Below are 19,841 nucleotides of genomic sequence, written 5' to 3' on the forward strand. Positions count from 1 at the left end.
GGGACCTGGCAGTGCTGGGGAACGGTTGGGACTCGGGGATCTAAAAGGTCTTTTCCATCCTGAACAATTTTATGATTCTACGTGTAATAAAATACCTGAGAAAGCAGAGGACAGACGATAGAACAGGAACACAGACCGGTGCTGCACGGTGTGTGCTACAGGACCATGAAAGTCAGGTATTGTGAAGAATGGAATGGGTGAGCTAGAGGAATAGCTTGCACCACCTCACTTTCGGCACCAGGTAGTGATGCTCTAACAGCCATACTTCCTACCCACAGTGCACTGAAAACACTGAGGTGCCTTGGGGAAGTGATTCACAAGGGCTGAATCTCCCTTGGAAAGAGAGAGTTTCTCTCCACTAAATACACGAGGAGCCCAAGGCGGTAAGCGATGGTAATTCAGGCCTTTCAGATGGGGACAATTACTCCTCCCGGCAGATGGTGAAGTTTGAAGGGTGCCATTTGCTTTGATAATGCTACTCACAGGGTAATAAACGGGTCCAGCAATGGCATTTGCTTCCACCCTCGCTCTGGATGGCGTCTGCACTCGTGTGGTAATGGGTTCACGTGCAGGTACATTGCAAAAATTAAGACAAATGCAAACCTGTCTAAACCGATGCTTAGGGTGAGGGGCGCTGGGGCGTGCAGACGGAACAGATTGATAAACCAGCACTAAATGATGTGGTTTTGTTTGTTTGCTGCTCACCTTTGAAAAGAACATGATGATTTAAATAGCTTTTTTTTAAGGAAGTATTTGATGACTTCAGGCAATCAAAGGCTGGCGAGAGATTAAGCGCACAGTAACAAACACTGACTGGTTGTCTTCCACTTCTCTTCAGAAACAACACAATTCCAGCGATTCTAGCCTTGATCACTCGGTGCGCTTTACAACTCCCGGAGCTAACTTACCCGTATCTGAAGAAATTGTTGAACTGTCTGCAGATCTTGTGAGTCAGCTCTCTCTTACCACAGGCCAGAGGGCCAGCCAGTACCAGCATGGGGTAGGGAGCATCAAGACTAGGTAAAGTGCTACAAGAAAGGAAAACAAGGAGCCGTTACGTCACCTACAAACGGAGTCTCTGGCAACTTTGTCTAAAGCTTCTGCAGAGATTTATCATCGCTTCACCTCACCCCATCTGTCTGTCACACTGTTCGTGTTGAGGACAGAAATCAAGAGAAGCCTGCGCTCAGTTTGATATGCTCTAAACACAAAAATAGCACGAAACACCGCGTTAAAGACCCCTGGGTCTCTTTTGCAAAAGGAATGTCATGTCTACTAAATCTTTTCTGGTTTAAAGCCTTTCCTAAAGCTCCCTCTTGCAGTTACGGTGCTGCTGGGGTTTGTTCAAGAGTCTCCAAGTCTGTGGCAGAGATGGTAATACTTTAATGATGAGGATGACAAGACTGGCATGAACCTGGACTCACCCCTCCGAACCTTTCCTCACTCACATGTAACCTTGCTGACGTCCGTGGCCTTTCCAGATGAAGGTGGCAATTTGTAAAGAACTCTTCAATTCAACACAACAAAACCCCCTAAGATCCTCAGACTCCACCGAACACAAATAACGCTACAATAAAAGAACCCAGAGTGCTGCAAAAACACAAAGCTCTCCATTTTCCCCATGCTGAGCTGAGGGTTAGATCCTCGGCTGTCCACCTCCAGCTGTAAATGCTAGAATGAATGTTATTTCTACACATTTGAGTGTCCAGCAATTTGTTCAGACAGCTAAAACTGTCGGGCTCTCATGTTTAAATCTCGGCTAGATCTTAAGATTATGCCATTTGATAATACATCAGAAATAGTTGAAATAATTTCCAACTCACTTATTTTTAACTAATGAATAGCTTTATCTACATTTGTGTTTTGAAATGGAAAAAAGCTACCTATGCACGTTTAGCTCCCGTTTAACATGATTGGAACACAAATACCCGGGAGGAGAGGCTGTTTCTTTTACCTTTTCTCTTATGAGTAACTGTAGGACGTGACGGCAGCCATCCGACACAAGCGTGGAGGAGAAAGATTTCCGAGTAATGGCTTTACTTCTATTTTAGGCTCAGCAAACCAGCTCTGTTATCTACCAGACTGTACGTATATAACGGGACTTGATGCTTCGGAAGCACCAAGGTAATAACACAACTGAGGCTCCTCATTCTCCTCTGGAGTTCTATCCTCACAGAAGAGGTAACACATACACCTCACAAACTCAGGAGCTGGCTTGAGACTGTACACACGTGCTGTTACTAAACTGTGAAGTGAACCCGGATCCCGGTTAAAAATCCCCAGATGAATCTGTTTGCTTGTGAGTTCCTGTTCAGTTCAGGAAATCTCTTCCTCCTCTCGTGATTATTTGAGCTGTTCAGACTGTCCTTCCCTTTTCTGCCATTTGTGGTAGAGCAGAAGACCAGTTGAAGACCACACGACCCCAGGAGGTATTAGCGACAGTTCTGGGTACTGCCACCTCACACAAACCACCTCAAAGATGGCAATTCCAGGAACCACGCTTAGAGCCTGGAGATACCAAATTTATCAAGACAGAGCAGAAAGCTTCTTATTCTTGCTCAAGGTCATGCCCTTCGTGAATAATAGCATCAAGGCAGGTCTGTGAAGACAGAACCCTCATCTTTGGCAGAGTTTTAATATATTCCCTCTCCATGCACAGAACCTGTTACGTTCTTGCAAACTACAGAATTCTCTGTCATCTTTTCTTTTACAAGGAAGTGTTACATCCGCTTGACATGATTATACTTGGAATTCAAATTATCCTAAGTAAATTTCCATTGCTCACACTCCTCACATCCTCAAATTCCTTGGATTTATTATTTCATCAGAAGAACACGGAGAACATTTCTCTACACCATCTTTCAGTACATCACCACTTACTGGTTCTCAAAAGATAAATGAAAAGTTTTGGTCGTCCTACAGTATGTATGTATGTACTTACAGCACTTCTTACGTTTCAGTACTTACAGGGAGCTTACAAGAAGGATGGGACAGTCCCAGGGGCTGCTTGGACAGGACAAGGGCTGAGGGGTTCCACTGCCAGAGGGAGAGTCAGAGCAGAGAGAAGGGAGAGATTGTTGGTGCTGAGGGTGGGCAGAGCCGGGCGCGGGCTGCCCCGAGAGGTGGCAGCAGCCCCATCGCTGGCCCCATGGCAGGTCAGGTTGGCCCTTGGGGCTCTGAGCCCCCTGCTCTGGGGGCAGATGTCCCTGCTCCCTGCAGGGGTTGCGCTGGAGGAGCTTGGAAGGTCCTTCCCAACCCAAACCAGTCTGTGACTCGATTCTACCACCTGTGTCTTGTAGAGAGCTCTTGGCTCATTCAATGTGCATATTCCAACTTCCCTTTCTTTGGCGAGTCCAGTTACACGCTGCTGCGCACCAGTAATAGATTTCAAGGCCAGAAGGGACCACTGTGATCATCTCAGTCAGATTCCCCTCATCACACTGGCTACAGGATTTCCCTGAGTCGGTTCTCATTTCAAGCCTGATACCTGGGGTTCTGTTAGAGCATATTTTAATTAAAAATGTTCCAGTTGTGGAGAATTCTTGGTACTCTCGGTAAATTGTTCCAATGGTTAATTACCTCCATTGTTAAAAATAATCATGCTCTAGTTCTCCTCTGAAGGAATTTATCCTCAGTAGCCAGATACCAAGTCTCATCGTGTACGTGCCCAGTAGACTGCGGAACCCTCTGCTATTAGATTTCCGCTCCCCCTGTAGTGGTTATAATGGCGATCAAGCTCCTTTTTAAAATGTCACAGGCGTTTCTAGCAGGGGGAAAACATACATCACGCTGTTCAGAGGTGCGTTACCCTGTAATTAAAGACAGCATCACACGGCACATGGAGAGAGGGAATGGCCTAAGAAACTCAGCGCTCGTCTTTCCTGCCTGTGCCGTATGCGACGATGTCACTGCTTGCTTTGTTTTCCAGGGTTTATTTTCGATAGAGCTATTACTAAACCAGAATTAATTACGATCTCATCTAAAAAGATAGATACAAATGAACCGTACCAATCTGGTTCCAATAAGCATTTCATAGCGTAGAACACTATCATCATTAGGAAGATCTCATTAATGAGGGTGTTGCGCGCTTTCCAGCTGAGCACGGGCAAACACTCGAAGCATCATTAACCACTTTGGTCAGTACCATCCTCGCTAGGCTGTGTGTTTATGTGTTTGTGTGTACAATACCTCTGACAGAAGACAGAGCTGTTTCTTTCCAGCAATAAAGATACACAAACACAATCCAGTATTTAAATAGAGCCTATGTCTACACTGGAAGAAATCCGTGCCTTTAGGTAAAACTATTGTGCTTTTTTTTTTTTTTAAAGAAATCCTCAACCCTGTAAAATAGTAAATAAATCTTCAGATTTATTTTGGTTTGTTTCATTTTGGTTTTTTAACAGGCTGTTAAGAATTCTCGGAGCTATCATCACCGCCGGGACAGCTCCTGTCTTTCCTCAACAATCCCAGACAACACAAGACTTGCAATGAGGATATTCTAAAATACAAATTTCTTGGTTATTAAATCATGGATCTTAAATCTGGTCACTCAGTTATGAATTAAGGTGCCCAAAATGGTGCTGAACAGGGTGTGGGGCACGAAGGCTGATCTCGGTGCCCACTGTAGCCAATGTTAGAACGAACCACGTGTATTCCATAGTATCGTCTATCAGAGAATGTCAAAGCATTTCCATCTAGCAAACTCCATCAGACATCTGCGGAGCAGCCAAGTGCGGCCACTTCCACTTCTACACGAGAAATGAGGCTGAGAGAAGTCACCTGGCAGAAGTAGCCGGACTTCCCTTGAAAATTTCACCTCATGAATATGAAGTGTGCCCCAAAGCCATGACGTACAGTCGATTTGTTCACAACAGGGTGCCAACAGTGTGAAGAGAAGGAGGTAGCAGAACAGGAAGATGACGTGTTTTACAGCTCTCTTCTGCCTCTAGAGATTTCCGAATTGCCTTTGGGTATTGATAGAAATGTTGCATCTTACATTTATGGCGCAAATAGCCATCTGTTTGAACAGATTGTTTAAAAGAAATGGAGCTGTGGACAATCTGTCTCAGACTTTAGAGGTGAACGACTGACTTCATTTCATAATCCATCTTCATCAAATAAGAATTGCCTAATTTCCAGACTACTAACCGAACCCTAGGGTTCTGTTCTAACCTCTTCACTAGATTAATTTAGAGGTGGGAGAGGGGCAGAAAAGTGTCCCTCTCTAATATGACAATGGATTCTGCTTTCCTTGAGTGCCACCCTCAGGAGCAGACGCGAAGTGGAGGTAAACGTACCTGTCAAAGACTCGCTGGGGCTGCAGCATGCTATACATCACATGGGTCATATGATCTTTAGCAGCAACAACTTCTGGAGGAGGATCATATTTATTCACAGCAGCGACCTGTGCCCACAGTTTAGGGGGGGAAAGAAAGAAGAGCAGTGATGAAATTGTTTCCAGCTGCAGTATGCTTCGCAGAGTTCTGTGAATAATGATGGCTTCATATTTGTGAGGGTCAGTCTTTGTGTTTGGCTTGTCTGTGAGCCCGCTGCTACAGAAATCTTTTTGGGAGATTTAAACACAGTTTGATAGATGGGTGGAAGGCAGCCAGCCGTAGCTCACCATCTTTGATCTATTCTGCCTTCTACTGGAAAGAAAACAGGACATCACATAAAAGGCAAAATAATTTTGTTTCGGTTTTAATTATCCATTAATTTGCATCCTTTCAGTGTTGGTGGAAGGTCATAGAATCATTGAATTACTGAACGGTTTGGGTTGGAGGGACCTTCCAAGCTCCTCCAGCCTAACCCCCTGCAGGGAGCAGGGACATCTGCCCCCAGAGCAGGGGGCTCAGAGCCCCAAGGGCCAACCTGACCTGCCATGGGGCCAGCGATGGGGCTGCTGACACCTCTCGGGGCAACCTGGGCCAGGGTCTCACCACCCTCAATGTAAAAGATCTCCTCCTCCTCTCAAGTCTGAATCTCCCTCTTTTAGTTTAAAACCATCACCCCTTGTCCTGTCGCAACAGCCCCTACTAAGGGGGCTTCCTTACAGGCCCCTTGAAACACTGAAAGGCCGCACTAAGGTCTCCCTGGAGCCTTCTCTTCTCCAGGCTGAACACCCCCAGCTCTCTCCCCTGTCCTCACAGCAGTGAGGCCAGGCTCTGCCCACCCTCAGCACCAACAATCTCTCCCTTCTCTCTGCTCTGACTCTCCCTCTGGCAGTGGAACCCCTCAGCCCTTGTCCTGTCCCAGCAGCCCCTGCTCAAAAGACTGTCCCATCCTTCTTGTAAGCTCCCTGTAAGTATTGAAAGGCCTCAACTCAAGACCTTAGGGACCGAAGCCTTTCATTTATTCGTCAGAAGAGGACCAGTACGGGCATTTACAAAGTAAGCAAAATGCAATATTCTCCTGACAACACACTTCTGTCTTTCCAGGGAGGAGGAGCACTCAAATTCCATGGATCCCCTCCACCCATTCTGCTGAAAGCTCTGTTGAGGGCACCGACCACTAAAGAGCTGTTTAATTTTTGATATTATTAATGCCACCCACTCAGAAACAAACAGGCTGGAAACTACTGAGTCACGTCATGTAAACCATCAAGTATCAACGAGCTGACACTGCCGCAAAACACTGCTGATGAGTTTCTTGTAAGGATCATTTTTAAAGGATAATTCCCTGAAATCCAACCCCAATTAATCAATTAATTAATTAATCCAACCCCTGTTAATCCTACCAGTTGGGCCCTCATACTACATGCAGCAACCAAATCACAGGAAGAGCAGCACAAGAGGGAAAGGTTCCTGTTACGCAGAGAGTCACGGTGAACAGCTGGAGCAGGTTTTTTGGGGGGAGAAGATTTTACAGTGAAAGCTGTGTGGAGTAGAACGGGCAACAAGCATCGTTCTAACTTTCAGAGTTCACTTTGCTGTACATGACACTAAAAAAACGCCAACAATGGTATTTTAGAAGTAGCACAGTAGTTCTCACTTCAGAATATTCCATGAACGCAGCTGCCTGTTTAGTTTCACTCGCTGAGCAACATTGACGAGTAAATTTCTTCACCAAATGATGCTTTTAGCGTTTTTACATACTTCAACTGCTCCAGAAAGTCTGTACCTACATATCTGGGTTTAAAAGCAAAAGTCTCTGAATTTATAGCCTATCTTGGGGGCTGAAACGTAGATTTGTCACACCCAAACGACTACAACAGTACATTTGCATGCACATTTTAAAAATATTCTTTATTTAGAAACATTCCAGAATGATACGATGTTTACATACCTTTTCTTCCACCGAAATCTTCTTGAGATCCAGTTCTGTTAGTTGGAGCAACATGAAAATTGCCAAGAGCCAGTAGTCTGCTTGCTCCTGAAGGACAAAGTTTCCACTTTGACATAAAGTGCTTAATCAATCTAATGTTTAATGTTTAATTTCAATTAATTAAATTAATTTCAATTGGTTGACATTAAATGGGTCTTAATACCTTGCTATATAAAAAGCTTTTTACCCTGAACGATATCAATACACTGTACAAATTGACACACCCCCCAAAATCTTCTTCCTTCTGACACTGGAAATCACTGTAACATTCACTCAAAATTTGGAAATCACGGGAGTCAGGATACGATCATCACTGATCGCTCAGGACAAATGGCAAATGCAGAGTCAAAGCCAGAATTTCGGATATTTTGCAGCTGTCGTTGTTGTTGATCAAATGGATGATAATTCATTAACTGAGGACTATTATTGGAGCCATAAATGAGCCCTGAGTAAATCCTCAAGAAGAAAAGAAGATCCAGATTCCAGAGACACATGGTTTTTAAAAGGGTACTATTAAGTTCCTTTCAGCTTTTCTCAGGAACGATTGAGTCCAGACCTTGAAAGCAAACAAAAAGGGGATCTTTTCCCAAACAAAAGTCATGACATATTGCGAGTACAAACATATAAATGGATTCACAGATGGCATTAATAAAATTTGTGGGTTTGCTATGTGGGCATTAAACGTTGTGATTCGCATGCAGCTTTGGTTCGGCCAAAGCCCCCAGTCGAAGGTGGGGAACCATACCAGGGAAAGCATCACTCGATATTTCTCGTACTCCTTCCCTGAAATGACCTGGCTGCTCTCAGAGATAGAAACTGAGGCTAAATGGATCCCGGTGAGACCTAAACCAGCAGTTCTAGGCTTTTATTTTTGGTTTCCTCTTTAGTTCTTTCTTACCTGTACAGGATTTTTTAAAAGATTTAAAACTCTGAGGAGAGGCAGCTCTTCAACACATTCGAGTTCACGCAGCTCAGCAATCTAATTAGTGACAGAAAAAGAGCATAAATCAGCAGCAACAGAATCCATTATAACTACGGGGGGAAGAAAAGGTATTTTAATCTCTGCTCTTAAAATCTAGACATAAAAAAAAAAATCATTATGCTCACAAAACAAGTATGTATGTTAACTGCATTCAATAAGGCTCTTCTAGCGACAAAAGGCAGCCAACCTGGATGTTAGCTGGAGAACACCGACAGCATAATACCGACAGCAATTTCAAACCACCTGCCTTTTCCCAGTTCTTTCAAATGTCAAGCGCTAACGCATTTAGCTTTTATGTGGCTGGTGTGCTTAAGTGAGGCAATTCTGCAGTTAGAGTTGCGCTTCTGTTGACTCGCCAAAAAAAAAAAAAAATTCCTTCTAAGAAGAGTTTCTTTTCACCGGAGCTCAAGTTCGTCCTTCCTAACCTGCAGCACTTGACTGAAAAGCATCAGCATAGCTGTCCTTGGCTGCCCGTGTCCAGAGGGGGAGTCTTTCCACTTCAGGTCTCATCTATCCGCAAAGGAAACTCGGGCTGGCTGCGCTCGGGCGCATCAGAGAAGCGTTAAAACAAAATGGGCCACATGGAATTCACGGTGCCTCGTTTTAGCCATCTGTCCCGGCAGCCCAGTGGGTCACTTAACCTCACTTTATAATCAGTGGAGAGAGGCAGTTCCAGAGGCCACCCGACCCACGGTACGCCGGACAAATTGCCTTGTAAGAGCACCTGTTCTTCCTCCACCGCCGAGACTGAGCCCAGAAGACTTCAGATTCTACCACTAACTTAGGCTCAGCTTACGTCGTGTCTAAAAAGACCAACCTCAACCCGAGCCTACCCAATAGTCATTTTGGGATAACAAGAAGCCCATCGTGGAACAGTTTTGACCAAGTTAAATGTTGTGTAAACAAATCATCTAATGCCAACGATCGGCGTTTGCAAATCACCGAGCACGGATACAAGGGTTTGCAGACAAACCTATCCTGCCCTTTTTCGAAGGGCATTTAAGATCATTCTGGGTGACAGCGAGCTGCAGTGACTCAGATCTTTCTGCGTTAATTAATTAAAATTCTCTTTAAATTATTCTTCAGAAGGAAATGTTCAAAAAATGGGGACTCATTAAACAGTTTCAATAACATCGTTAAAAGAGGCAAACTCTGATGAGGTAAAATTAACAGACTGCGTGCCGTCAAGAACAGTGGAACTATACGAGGCAATGGGAGTGCTGTTATTCATGCTAACAGCGACTGCACTATTAGTTATTTTTCTGTCTTGTGCAATTGATGTACCTTTAAATGTCAAGCTGAACACAGTGTGAGAAGAAGAATTCACAGCGTCTTGAACTAAATCCCATAAATGTGTCTTACAAGTGGGGGGAAATGACAGAAAATGTTCAATTCCTGGTTTATATTGTTCTTTCTTATTTTCTTAAATTTTTTTTTTTTCTCACATGCAGATCTGTCTTTGATGCCAAAATGATTCAGGAATTGATTGGTTTCTCAGTTATGGAGGCTGGAAGATCAATATCAGAAGCATTATGTACTGGCTTACGAGTGACTTGGATGCCAGTACAAACGCTGCTGCGTAGCAAAAGCCACCGTGTACCAGAGCACACGCGGTTCTGCCTTCAGCGTTTCCAGCTGAGAGCTCAGAAGAATCCACGGTCATAAAATTGGGCTGAGAGGTATTAGCAAACCCTCCCGAGGCCAGGCAGTAGAAAAGCTGTGGTGTGAGTAAAGATCCTCAAGAATAATCAAGCTGAAAAAGCTGCACACTCATCCCCATCTTCTCCACTCTAGGGAGCACTGTTAGTTCTTAATGTACGAGTATGAGCACTAAATACTGCGGAAGTGATACCTACATAAAGACAAAGCCCTGTAGAGATAGTGAATAAGGCCTGAGGAGTACACAACCAATCAACGCGTGAAACAGCACCAGAGTTGAAAACCAAAGGAAAAAATGACGTATTTTCCAATACTCATTTCTTGCAGCGTTGTGAGATTTTTTTGTTAAGCCTTAAAGGGATTGAATTTTAGAAAGAAGAGATAAATAATGCATTCTCACAAAAAGCTGAGCTCGATATCAAGTATGCTACCTGGTTATCCTCCAGGTTGATCAGCTCCAGGAGATCATGGTCCTCCAAGCCGGCCAGACTAGTTATTTTATTGCCAGATAGGTCCAGCTTCTGTAGAGTTCTCAAGGTGTCCAACCCTGTTATCTTCTCAATCTGGTTAGAGCTCTACAAAGAAAAGAAAACACAGAAACTCTAGATAACGTTCTACAGGTGGAAAACAATATTCCTGAGGAAGAAGAGGGTTCACTGTGTTATTGAGAACCCCATTACAAATAGGCCTTCCACGCATTAGCCCCGTCTTCACCTCGAGATGACATATCAGAGCTTTCCATACTGCTCAAGGGAGAAAGACTCAACTATCTGCTGATTAACTTATCTCCAACTCACCTTGAACAGCAGCGAGAGACAATAAATAAGGCGATAATAAATAAATAAGACAGCTCTAAAAAGAGCTCCGGCATTTTTTAAGAAGTGATAATGGCTAAAGGATACCCTTTGCTATCCTTTGGTTGCACTCTATCCAACACAAAATTTATAAACTGTGCGCAGAAGATGACAGATGTACGTATATACAGAGAATTTCCCTCTGTAGTCATGGCTCTTTTTACACTTGTGAGTACAGAATAAATAAAGAAAATATTCCGGTGGAGCAATGCAATACCATCTTTGGAATATGGGCTGGTTATAAATGTATCTCTAGGATATGTAAGTTCATCTTCCCCTGCACTGGGGAGTCCACCCCTCGACTCCTGGGTCCAGTGCTGGCCCCTCCCTGCCAGAAGGACATGGAGGGGCTGGAGCGTGTCCAGAGCAGGGCAGCGGAGCTGGGGCAGGGGCTGGAGCACAATGTGCTGAGGAGCGGCTGAGGGACCTGGTGGGGCTGAGCCTGGAGCAAAGGAGGCTCCGGGGAGACCTTCTGGCTCTGACAACTCCCTGACAGGAGGGTGCAGCCAGGTGGGGTCGGTCTCTGCTCCCCAGCAACAAGTGACAGGCCGAGAGGAACCGGCCTCCAGCTGCTCGCGGGGAGGTTGAGGCTGTCCCTGAGGAGCCGTTTCTGTCCCGTTGGGGTTGTGCAGGCGTGTCGCAGGCTGCCCAGGGCAGTGGTGGAGCCCCCATCCCTGGAGGGGTTTCCCAGCCGTGTGGAGGTGCTGCTGAGGGACAGGCGGCAGGGGGGACCTGCCAGTGCTGGGGAACGGGGGCACTCGAGGGGATCAAAGGGCTTTTTCAAACAATTCTGTGATTCTGTGATCTTAAAGCATCCTAAGTGAAAACAGACTCTGTTTACTGTCAGTGACAGCACGCACAGAAAAGTTAAAAACCAACAAACCCACCTCACTGTAAGTTCTAGACTCTAACAGAGCAGTGACCAAAGCTTTGAGAACTCATAACTAACTACCATCATTTTACATTCCTTCCTAACAAGGTACACGGTACAAGACCTACATTTTCCCTTGGGCACCAAACAGCTTCATTTCTCAGGCCTCACAAATCATATATTCACGTCTGCTACGAAGACGCTAGGATCTGTACTCGTCGTTGTCCCAGTGGCCGCACACACCCAGATGGCCTCTCAACAGGATTCTCCCCGCATAACCTTGCAAGTTTTATTTTTCCATCAGCATCACCTTGTGCTGAAAGCCTCGAAGCCTCATATTCTATTAATAAATATTTAGGAACTGTTGAAATAAATAAGCCAGCTGACTCTAATGTTAATCCAGTTGTCTGTCCTTGACATTTTTCCTGACTTTTAAATGTTTAATTAGGTTATTAATAGCATGGAGGCTCCCTCTTCTCCTCCCGTTCTTCGTTCTCCTCTGTTTAATAGGGCGCAGCTCAGAGCTCTCGCTGCAAAATGCTGTGCAAGAGGCGAACGCAAAACGCCGCGAACAAAAGGGATTTGTGTCGAGATCCTTCTTTGTGAGGCGTAAAATTCCTACGAGTCCAGTTCATTAGAGCTGCACTTTTTATTTTTCGCAAACATAAGCAGAATAAAGGCTTTCTGGAACAGCCAGGCAGCGTTTACAGGTTTTGAAGCCTTTCTTCCCGACTTCAGACCTTACTACTCTTTCAACCTGAAAAGCCCAAGGGAAACTGGAACAGAAAGCTGAATCAACGGGAGGAGAGGGGATGGCTGCTCCCCTGAAAAAAGCGCTGCGTTTTACCTTAATTAGCAGAAGGAGATGCTATGCTGAAATCTGTCTATTTACATAATTTCCACGCGACTATCTACTTCGCTAATTAAAACAGACGAGCGGATGGATAACTAATCGTACCAGCATGAAAGAACCCGAACCGAGGAACACGGGCGTCTTAACGAGGCTGAGCTGTTAACGCAGCATCTTCCAGAGCAGACAAGCACTACTAACAACCACCGCGAGCCCTGTCAACAGCTGAGGAAGGACGTCAGCGCACACAACGGCTGAGCGGCTTTCCCTGAAGAAAGGGTCTGGAGAGAAGATCTCCCCGTCAGCTTCGATTGTCATAGTCCTATAATTCATGTCAGAACTTTCAGGCACTAAAACACAAACATTTTGCCAATCTGAGTTAATCTTACCCATTAAAAATGGCAAGAAAAAGTGAGTTTTGTCTCGTTTTTAGCGGATAAAATCAATTTAGATCAGCAAAGTAGTGGCTTAAAATTCCACTTAAACTCTAGTCCTGCCTACTGAAGGTTTTATGTAGCTGAAATACAGTAAAAATACGTTACCGAACACGAATATATTATTCAAAACCTGCTACTGTCCACTTCTAAACATGAAATACCTTCCCTGATTATGGAAGCAGTAGCAAGTACAAGGGCCGATCAGGCCTTGGGGGGTACAGCCCTTAGTTACTCTTTTCTGTACCAATCACTACAGAAGAGAAGAGAAAAATATTTAAAATTTTAAAAGGACTGGAAAAGAATATTTCTATTCCTGAGACAAAATTAATTCGCTTTACCTAAATTATTTATGTCAGTGCTCAAAACTAATGGAGCAAATACGAGTGTATTTCTAGGTATAGGGTTTTTTGCTACCGATTTTAAAATCCCATTAAATATTTTTAAAATTATTATTACAAAGCCCATGAGGAAGTAGCCTGTATAGCAAATATCTCTGAAAATGTGTTGTCTCCTGCCCTTGACATTTATCGCGGCATTAATATGTTGATAAAATGAAAACAAGCAGAATTCCTTCCTCCTTACCAGGTTGAGGATCCTGATGGGTAAGTTCTCAAGGCCGCTGATGGTGACGAGTCTGTTGTGTGACAAACTAAGACGGGTCAGGCTGTGACACTTCTCCAGCCCTCTTATTTCCTCTATGTTGTTATCTGTGACAGAGGGGTTTGCATTTAAGGACAGTAACACAAAACCTTAGCAATAATTAGATGCTAAACTAGCCAGTGGAGCTGAATTTTATGGTACGGGGAGCTGGACATCAAATGCTTCGTGCTGAGGGGTTTTAAATCCCAGCTGCGCACACCCTCCCCTGTTCTGGAACTTTCTGCCGCCTGTTAGAACAACACATTTTTTTGCAGGGCAGTGGGACAAGTGACACCACTCCAGCTAGAAATACCCTCCTCTCTTCTTGAGAGGGGTCTGCAACGCTGTTTCGGTGACCTGGTTTACGGCGCAGCCCTTCACGGGGCTGACGGCAAACTGAGGCAGGAGTGAAAACGAGGGGACAGGAGCGTGGGGAAGAGACAACTTCTGCCAGCAGGCTGCAAAAGTATGCTGTAAATCTTGGGTCTCTTTATCAGCTCACACAGAATCACAGAATCACCTGGTTGGCAGAGACCTTTAAAATCATCGAGTGCCCCCGTCCCCCAGCACTGCCCGGTCCCCCCTGCCCCCTGTCCCTCAGCAGCACCTCCACACGGCTGCGAAACCCCTCCAGGGATGGGGGCTCCACCACTGCCCTGAGCAGCCTGGGCCAAGGCTTCACAACACTTTTGGTGAAAAAATTCTTCCTAATATCCAACCTGAGCCTCCCCTGGAGCAACTCGAGGCCCATGTGGAGAGTAAAACAGGGGGGTGATGTCCTTAACTGAGCCCCAGTCACGTTAGGTGAGCTGCAGAATGCAGGCTCAGGGCTGATGGATCAGAGGAGGATGATCTTTTTATGTTTACAGAGTTCTTAACGCAGCTCCAAACTGACCTTGACGAAGCATCGTAGATGAATCGCTCAAGTCATAACAGCCAATGGCACTACGTGGGGCTATTTCGCTCCAAATTACACCTGTTCTGTACTGGCCATCTGTCCTGAAAGGGGACAGCGCGTTTGCAATTAGCACTGAACTCAAAAGGAGCAGCAGCAGCAGCAGTTGGGATTCCTCTCAGCAAAGGTCAGCGTTAACATAACCACCCAGCTCCTTAAACCAAGCGTGTTTCCTTGGACAGCAAGGGCTGCTCTCCCCCAACGGGATGAACTGCAGAGGCACCGACTCGGTGACGGACGGGGCTTGTGTGTTGTGTTCCACTGTGGGAATTAATCCTCAGGACTAGGGATCATTTTTAATTGACTCGAGAGAATGAACTCTGCCTGCCAAGAGAGGAGAGTGAATTTTCAGGCACATTTTCAGCCTCACCAGGCAGTGGACAAACTGTCAGGGTTTTTTTCTCTCAGTCTGAATGGTACAGTGACCAACATCTGGGGCCAGCAGAACACTCCTCAGCGGCTGTGAACTACCTCTGTTCAGTCAGTGCAGCGAGGAAACCGTCTCCTCACCTCATTCCCACACAGGGGCTTGTCTGTACGTTCTACGCTCACAGGGCTGGATGGGGAAGGAGAGGAGGGGAGAGGACTGGTCAGCACAGGTTGAGCTTTTTGTCAGACCTCACAGCAGGCTCTCTCTGCCGCTTTAGGAAAGAAACCAAACCCATCCACAGGCACTGATACTCGAAATGCTGCACTCGATATTCTGCGCTCATTTGCCCCTGTTTTGTAGGCATGAAACAGTTTTTCTCCTCATTTCAACGGCGTCTTCATCAAGAAGCGAAGAACTTGAAGACAGCCCGCTGCTGCATTGAGACCCAGCGAACAAACACCCCTTCCCGGCCACACTACAAACCTCTGATCTTTCCTCCTTTTCACTTTGCTCGGCGACGGAGAATTAGAATTGCGAAGGGAGTGTGTCTCAATGCCATTTCCTGACAAGAACGGTGTCACCCACACACCTTGTAAAACCAGTGAATAATGTCACCGCGGTGCCCTGCGAATGCTTTATGTGCCCCTGCGTGGAAGAGGCATCGTATTAATATTGGCTGGTAACGAGATACTTCGAGGACAAGAGACACAGAAAAAACCGCCAGGACCTGCTGCCTGCTCCTCTTCACAGAGCTGGAAATCAAGATGCAGTTTCTGAGGGGAAGAGGAAGGGTTCACGAGCCCCCGGGAAGCAGTTGTGAGCAGGGCAGCACGTCAGCGGGAGGCTCCAGGGGAGCTTTCAGAAAAGCACAGGAGCATCTTCCGGCAGACCAAGGCTGCTGGGGACAGCCTTGGAGAAGTAAGCCATGGAGAAACTTGATCTGCAGGTTCATGTTGATCTGTTTTCTGCCAGAACAGCATCTCTAATCCCACAGAGTGGGTGGAAGGGGGGTAGCAGAACCCCTTTGCTCCGTGCACTTCCCTCAGCGTTTGCCAGGAAGTTTTCTCGCACTTGAAGATTCTCTTCGTTGTCATTAAACAGCCTTGTCCTCCACAGAGCCTCTAATTAGCTGAGATTAAACACCACGCACCTCTTTCATTTCAGGGTATTTAGAATTCCGAGCTGATTTCCTATTAACCTTTCCTCTATAAAAATACTGGCATTATTTATTGCAAAGAGAGTGTGACGTGTCTCCTTTTCAGCTTCACACGCAGCAAAGTGGAGGGCGTTTGTGCTCCTCCAGCAGGCTAATACCTTACAGGCGCACACAAACACCTCTAACACCAGGCAGCTTGAGTTAATTAAGATCAGTTTCACCACCACAATTACAGTGTTTAATCTTGCTTCTAAAGACTGACAGAGCAGGAAGCTGCTTGAAGCACACGAGCAGCTCTTCTCCCATTGCAGCCTCCACAAAGGATACGATCCAGCAGGAGCTCCCTAAGCGACTGGTACGCCGACAAATCTTGCATTTGAGGTATTTGATTGTACGAAAAATCTACTTCCTAAAGCAAAAGGAGACAGAGGGTGAGTTTTATTTCTTCAGTGCTTACAGCTGTGCCGTGAAACTCAGCAGCTGCTACATTAAACTCACGAGCAAGGGTGTGGAAGAAATAAGATCATTAATACTAATCCCGGGACACAAACAAAAAGGCTCTTTTTTATGACATGTAGAATTCACATTTTGGGAACTTCTAAACTATACTTTTTCCCAACAACATTATCATTAGTGGTCCTGTAATTACACATATGTGTTAAAAAAACAGTAACAGAGACGACAGAGAAGTACTGATCCCACTAAAGGTCCGAGGAATTCCACAAGCAAGGCGAAAATCCTGGCTGTATTTACCCCTGGTTAGAACAGTTTCCTGCGCGATACAGCTTCTCAGGTTCAGCGTGTGAAAGAAAATCAGAGTCTGAAACATGCAGTGTGAAACACCCAAAGATTCGGAAAAGCTGTTAAAATGTCAGCTGAGGGGAGACGGGAGAGTAAGGACGGCATAGAAATTGCACGTGTCCAAACACAACGGCTAAATTAGATTTAGAAAAACCTTTTAGAATTTAAACCTATAAACTGCTTTTTGGGTTTTTTGCAACTTACCTTGAGATTTTCAGGTGGTTTAAAACCAAAATATGCCGTCAATTCGTTGTGGGAAGCATTCAGCTGCAGTAAGTGAGGCATGTGACTGACACAGGAAAGATCTAGTAACAAAACAAAATGTCAGATCCTAGTGATCTAAAGCATGTAGAATAAATATTCACGTCCTGTGTTAAACGTCCGCCGTGTGAACTGGTTTCTCCATAAGCCAGACTGTAGTTTTATTTTACATCTACCTCTAGAATGGCGGCGAAAACGCCCCTGTCCTGAGCTATTCATCAGCAGAGCAAAGTGTTTAGGCCTCTACTGAAGACTGAGTGAGTCGCTGCTGTGGCGAAGCCCCTGCTCTGTTCTGACCCTCACAGCCACGGCGAGCATGGAGACGGTCGCTGTTGTCGCACTCCAGCACCTCAAGTGGAAGGAACTTGAGGGCAAGAATGCAACAGGTTGTGCACCTCAGCTTAGTCCTTTCAAAGTGGAACTGAGAAATGTTGGGGAGCCCGAGGGAGAGGGAAGGAGCCAATGATGATGGAGTTCACCCCATTTGGTACCTTTCTAAATGCTGGATGTAATTATTTACATCTTGTCACCAATGGGAAAATGTGACAAAGGGAAGTCTGGGGCTGGGAAAAACTCTGCCAGACATAACTCTACAGAGCGTGACATCTGCTCATGTAAAATCTCAACTGTAACCTTGTACTGACACGCTTGTTGCATTTTATCTTTGCATCACGAAGTGGACAATAATCTCCATGTTCCCTCTGACAAACAAGCCGCCTGGTCCATGCATCATTCCCGAGAAGATCGAGCCCTTCTGCGGAGCTGGGGTAGTTCCACCATGCAAACACCGACGAGGCTTTGTGACATTAAAGCTACACGGTGTGGCGCGTTTCGTATCTTACATGATTTCACAGCCCAGGGATTTACCAGAGTATTTACTACATACCATTAATTTTATTATGTGGAAGTTCCAGCTTCTGTAGGTGAATGTATCTGGAGAGAATGTTAATGTCACTTAACTCACGGCCCTGGAAAAATAAAGCGAAGGGACTTTAATGCCTAGCAGGACATCCTCAGCTGCGCCCCAGAGACAGGCAGGGCAGAAGACACTGAAGAGGCGCCCCAAGGTCCCCCCTCGAGCAGGGGACGTGTCAGGACAGGATGATGTTAGACCTGCAGACCAGCCATGAGTGGAGAAAAGAACAAAAGACGACTTTAAAACACAACGGGGGGAGAGAGCTGGAGGGAGGAAAAATGCCAGGGAAACAAAAAGCCACATAAAAAGGGAGCGGCAGGAAGTAAATCTTTGGAAAGACACAATAATTTGAACTTCCTGAAGGGACAATGAACGCAGCATTCTCAGGTGCTCAGCACGTTCCTCGAGTTTTTTTCTCCAGCTGACTGAAGCAGGAAGACAAATTTTCACACCCAAAGACTGGGCAAGGACAAATCTTCCTGCTGTTACTGCCAAGTGGAAAAAAAAATCAACGTCGGTACGGCGGTTGGCAGCAGGAGCCACGCTACGTCTTGTCAAAAGTCTGTGTACGCGAAGTGGTACTGACAGGGAGAGACAAATATCCGCCTCTTGAAAATCTTCTATTTGCTGTTAAAAAGAGGAAACCTCTGAGCAGAGAAGCACTTTATAAGGATGGGCTGTGCTTACACCTACCGAAAGCGACAGGTTGAGATAAACGTACTCGATACCGGCGGCCGAGCGCCCCAGCTTGTGGAGACCCTCAGCCACAGTGTCTTCATCCAACACTCCGTCAAACTGACCCTGTGAAACAGCAGAAAGGGGGGCAGGGAGAGGGAGGGATTAGGGGGAGGTTTGTGCAATGGAACTCCACACTCGGTGCACTCCGAGGGCTGCGGGGGATGCAGCTGGGAGCAGAGTTTAATAGAAGTCCTCCATCAAACGCTGCTTCCAGTGCTCCATCGCCCTACTAAGGCACCACACACCAGGAAAAATAGTGAATACAGCCCTCAAAACAGAGAAACACCTCACCTACCAGCTCTCTATATTTTAAAAGTTTCAACAGCTTTTTGTTGGGTTTGGGGTTTTTCTTTAACCCTGTGGTTTAAACGCACAGCTCTAAACCGGACCCATTCCCTGAGACACTGAGCCACGAGCCTCACCTCGGTAATGGATGTTCACATCTCCGCAGCTCAGCGCTGGCACCGCCCCATGCTGCACCCCAGTATGGGCATTATTGGAGGCCCTTTTAATTTGTTTGGCATGAGCCGCTAGCGCGGCTCTTCAGAGGACGATCGTTGCCAAAGCGGGGACTTGACAGATGGCACTCATGAACCGCCGCGTAGGTTTAATGAGAAAATAAACCAACGGCTCGTGAAATTCCTGTAAGCTGGGAGAAGTCACACGACAACTGCTGATCCAGGGACCGAGATAAATAGTGTTTCAAACTGTAATCACCTAAATTACAGCACCTACGTGTTACAGCGATGAGACTACAGCTGCAATTCCACGAGGTAAAGGAGGAGGCACGGGTGCTGTGGCAGTGGACACCATGGAGCCCAGCAGAGCAGGGAGGAACGGCTCACCGGGGTGCAGGGGCTTGTGGAAGCGCAGAGCTGGGCGGGTGATTTGCCCATCCATCAGCTCATCCTTAGCCTTTGCATAGCAAGGAGAAAGAGGAGACTCCAGAAGGACCCTGCACAGCCCGGGGATGAAAGGGGCCCTAAAACCAGGCTGAAACGGCAGGTGAAACGGCCCAGACCAGCCCTT

The 19,841-nt window shown here is 46.0% G+C and overlaps 1 protein-coding gene across 1 annotated transcript; it reads right to left on the reverse strand.

Moving 5' to 3' along the window:
- Positions 1-908: 908 nt before the first annotated feature.
- LRGUK (leucine-rich repeats and guanylate kinase domain containing) lies at positions 909-18,875 on the reverse strand (the record flags this gene model as incomplete). The annotated part of the gene is made up of 10 exons (XM_010135247.1): positions 909-1,028; positions 5,298-5,404; positions 7,285-7,371; positions 8,222-8,302; positions 10,396-10,539; positions 13,559-13,683; positions 16,424-16,505; positions 17,102-17,202; positions 18,045-18,126; positions 18,768-18,875. Coding segments are annotated over 10 exons (1,037 nt in total), but the record flags the coding sequence as incomplete, so codon positions are not given.
- Between the last annotated feature and the right edge of the window lie 966 nt (positions 18,876-19,841).

Source organism: Buceros rhinoceros, unplaced genomic scaffold (genome assembly GCF_000710305.1).
Source record: "Buceros rhinoceros silvestris isolate BGI_N320 unplaced genomic scaffold, ASM71030v1 scaffold34414, whole genome shotgun sequence".
NCBI lineage: Eukaryota > Metazoa > Chordata > Aves > Bucerotiformes > Bucerotidae > Buceros > Buceros rhinoceros.